Source organism: Terrapene carolina, unplaced genomic scaffold (assembly GCF_002925995.2).
Source record: "Terrapene carolina triunguis isolate 2854851 unplaced genomic scaffold, T_m_triunguis-2.0 Scaffold552, whole genome shotgun sequence".
Classification (NCBI taxonomy): Eukaryota; Metazoa; Chordata; order Testudines; family Emydidae; genus Terrapene; species Terrapene triunguis.
In genome coordinates this window covers 308,078-310,344 of record NW_020664903.1, presented here as the reverse complement: position 1 = coordinate 310,344, position 2,267 = coordinate 308,078, and the positions used below count along the sequence as shown (strand labels likewise).

At 48.4% G+C, this 2,267-nt stretch overlaps 1 protein-coding gene across 1 annotated transcript in view; it reads left to right on the top strand.

The window, feature by feature from the left end:
* Positions 1-464: 464 nt before the first annotated feature.
* Positions 465-2,267, top strand: part of RAB44 (RAB44, member RAS oncogene family) — a 21,804-nt gene continuing 20,001 nt past the window's right edge. Inside the window, exons 1-2 of the mRNA XM_024212227.1 lie at positions 465-677; positions 1,729-1,843. Of these exons, the coding sequence (XP_024067995.1) occupies positions 483-677; positions 1,729-1,843 (310 nt within the window). The 5' untranslated portion in view covers positions 465-482. The remainder of the gene's footprint in view (positions 678-1,728; positions 1,844-2,267) is intronic.

Genomic DNA, 2,267 nt, shown 5'->3' with positions numbered 1-2,267 from the left:
GATGGTCTTGGGAGTAAATCATTGAGCCTGGGAGTCAGGAGATCTGTGTCTAATTCCCAGCTCTGCCTTGAATGTCCTGTGTGACTGAGCAAGTCCCTTAGGCCTAGGTTTGCCAGCTGCAGTGAAGAAGCCACTGGGTTGAGACCTAGCCTCTCACACAGGGACCACAATCACACGGGGCGACATGTTCTACTCCATACTGATCAGGACCAGGTCTGCACTGGGCAATCAGAGACTGTCCCATTGCCAACCCTCAGCCATTCAGTCCCCATTAGGCTATTCTAATTCAGACGTAGTCCATTCCCCTTTTCTTCCCATCAATAGCAAAACAGGCTTGTCCCCCCTCTCAGTGTAAGAGTTCTATGACCCTCTGAGCTAATCTAATTAAAAGCCTGTTGCTAAGAGATCTTGAGAAGATGAAGGGGAGCACGGTGCCCTCTGATTTCGCTCTTCAAAGGGTTGAGCCACACATTGAAAGAGCCATGGAGGAGCAGAGGAGGCCCAGGAAGCTGGGCTCAAGCCGACGAAAGCAGCTACGAGACGTGTTTGGTGGTGCAAAGACATCCCCGATCCCGGAGGAGGAGCCGTTCCCACCCGAAATAATGGAAAAGGTTCAGGAATTCTTCCAGGAATGCGACAAGGACCAGAAAGGTTTCATCACACGTGCCGACATGCAGGTAAATTGCAGGTTTATGCAATGACCACACTGGGCCAAATTTGGGCATTAGTGAAAAGCCCATAGAAGCCAAGGAGGTATAACTGAGAGCAGGACTGCCCTGATGGACAGCATGTGGGAATGGGACTCAGTCCTGTTTCTGGGTCTGCTATTGAGCTGCGGTGGGAAAGTCACGTTGCTCTGTGCCTCAGTTTCTCCATCTGTAAAATGGGGAGAATGCAACTTTCCTGCCTTCATAAAGCACTTTGAAATCTAAGGTTGACATGTGCTATGTAATTATTAATCATCATTATTGTGTTGCAGATATAGATATATGAAACTATTAATCATATAATGTCTGGTTCTCTAAGGTATTCTGCTCCCCTCAGTACAAGTTGAGGACAACTAACACCTCTCAGTGTCAGGCCATGTTCAGCAAATCACCCAAGTAAAGGCTGAGCCAAAAAACATTGAGCAAGGGAGGCCATGTTGGCTTGTGGTTAGACCAGGGGGCTGCCACGGACTCACGGTTTTGGCAAGTCACATCACTTCATGCCTCAATTTCCCCCACTGTAAAACAGGTCTAAAACAGGTCACTAGGAGAGCTAATTAATACGGGAGGCCCTTGGATGGGCAGTGCTAGGGAAGGACAAAATGTAACCACTGGTTATTGTTCAGCTTTGGTCTCGATACTTCACACTTACAGTGTTTATTTAGACTGGAAGCCCAAGGAGCTTCCAGTCTCAATAGAGAAGGGGGGAACAGAGGCACAGTGAGGTGAAATGACTCAGCATATCAGTGGTGGAGCCAGGAATTGAAGTCAGGCCTCCTGAGACCCAGGCCAGTGCCCTCTGCACTGGATCAAGCTGCCTCTCTTGAAATTAATGGTGTAAAACAGGTGAGGAAGTGGAATCAGGCCCAAGCAATACAACAAACCAGATTTCTAAAGCCGCGATCACACCTTGTTGCTTTAAGCACAGTGCCTTCACAATGGGCAAACAGGTCCCTACACCTGAGCTCCTTCATGAGGTCAATCACATCTCTATCTAATCAGACGTTTGCACTGGTCTTAGAAACTGAAGAAGGAGGATTTCCCATGCAGCGCAGCGGAGCTGGAGCTGGTCTTTGATGGTCTCGATACCGACAGGAATGGATATTTAACTACGGAGGAATTCACCACAGGGCTCAGTAGGTGCCACTTTACTGCCTTTCACTGATGGGAACTCATCAAAGAGTTAATACTACAGCGGTACAAACAACAGTGATCATGGTAGAAGGCTTGGTGCTCCTCCCAGTTTAAGGGGCATGGATGGGCTATGGCAGTGATTTCAGAACACGTGCAAAGACGCAGCCCTCGGTTCTGCTCTTCAAAGCCTTAAAAGGCTAGTGAAGATTTAAAATTCACTTACCACAGCAGGGCAATGCTTTGCTGCAATGATTTTATTAGTGCCCAGAGAATATTTGCCAAACACTTCAGACTGGCTAGCTGTCTCTTTCATAAGAGCAACGGGCTTTTTCCCTCACTTAGCCCATTATCCACGCCATGTGCCTGACATGCCCACAGGTGTGGATTGCCACGGGCACGCAGGGGCGAAAGAAAATGCAGGCCTGT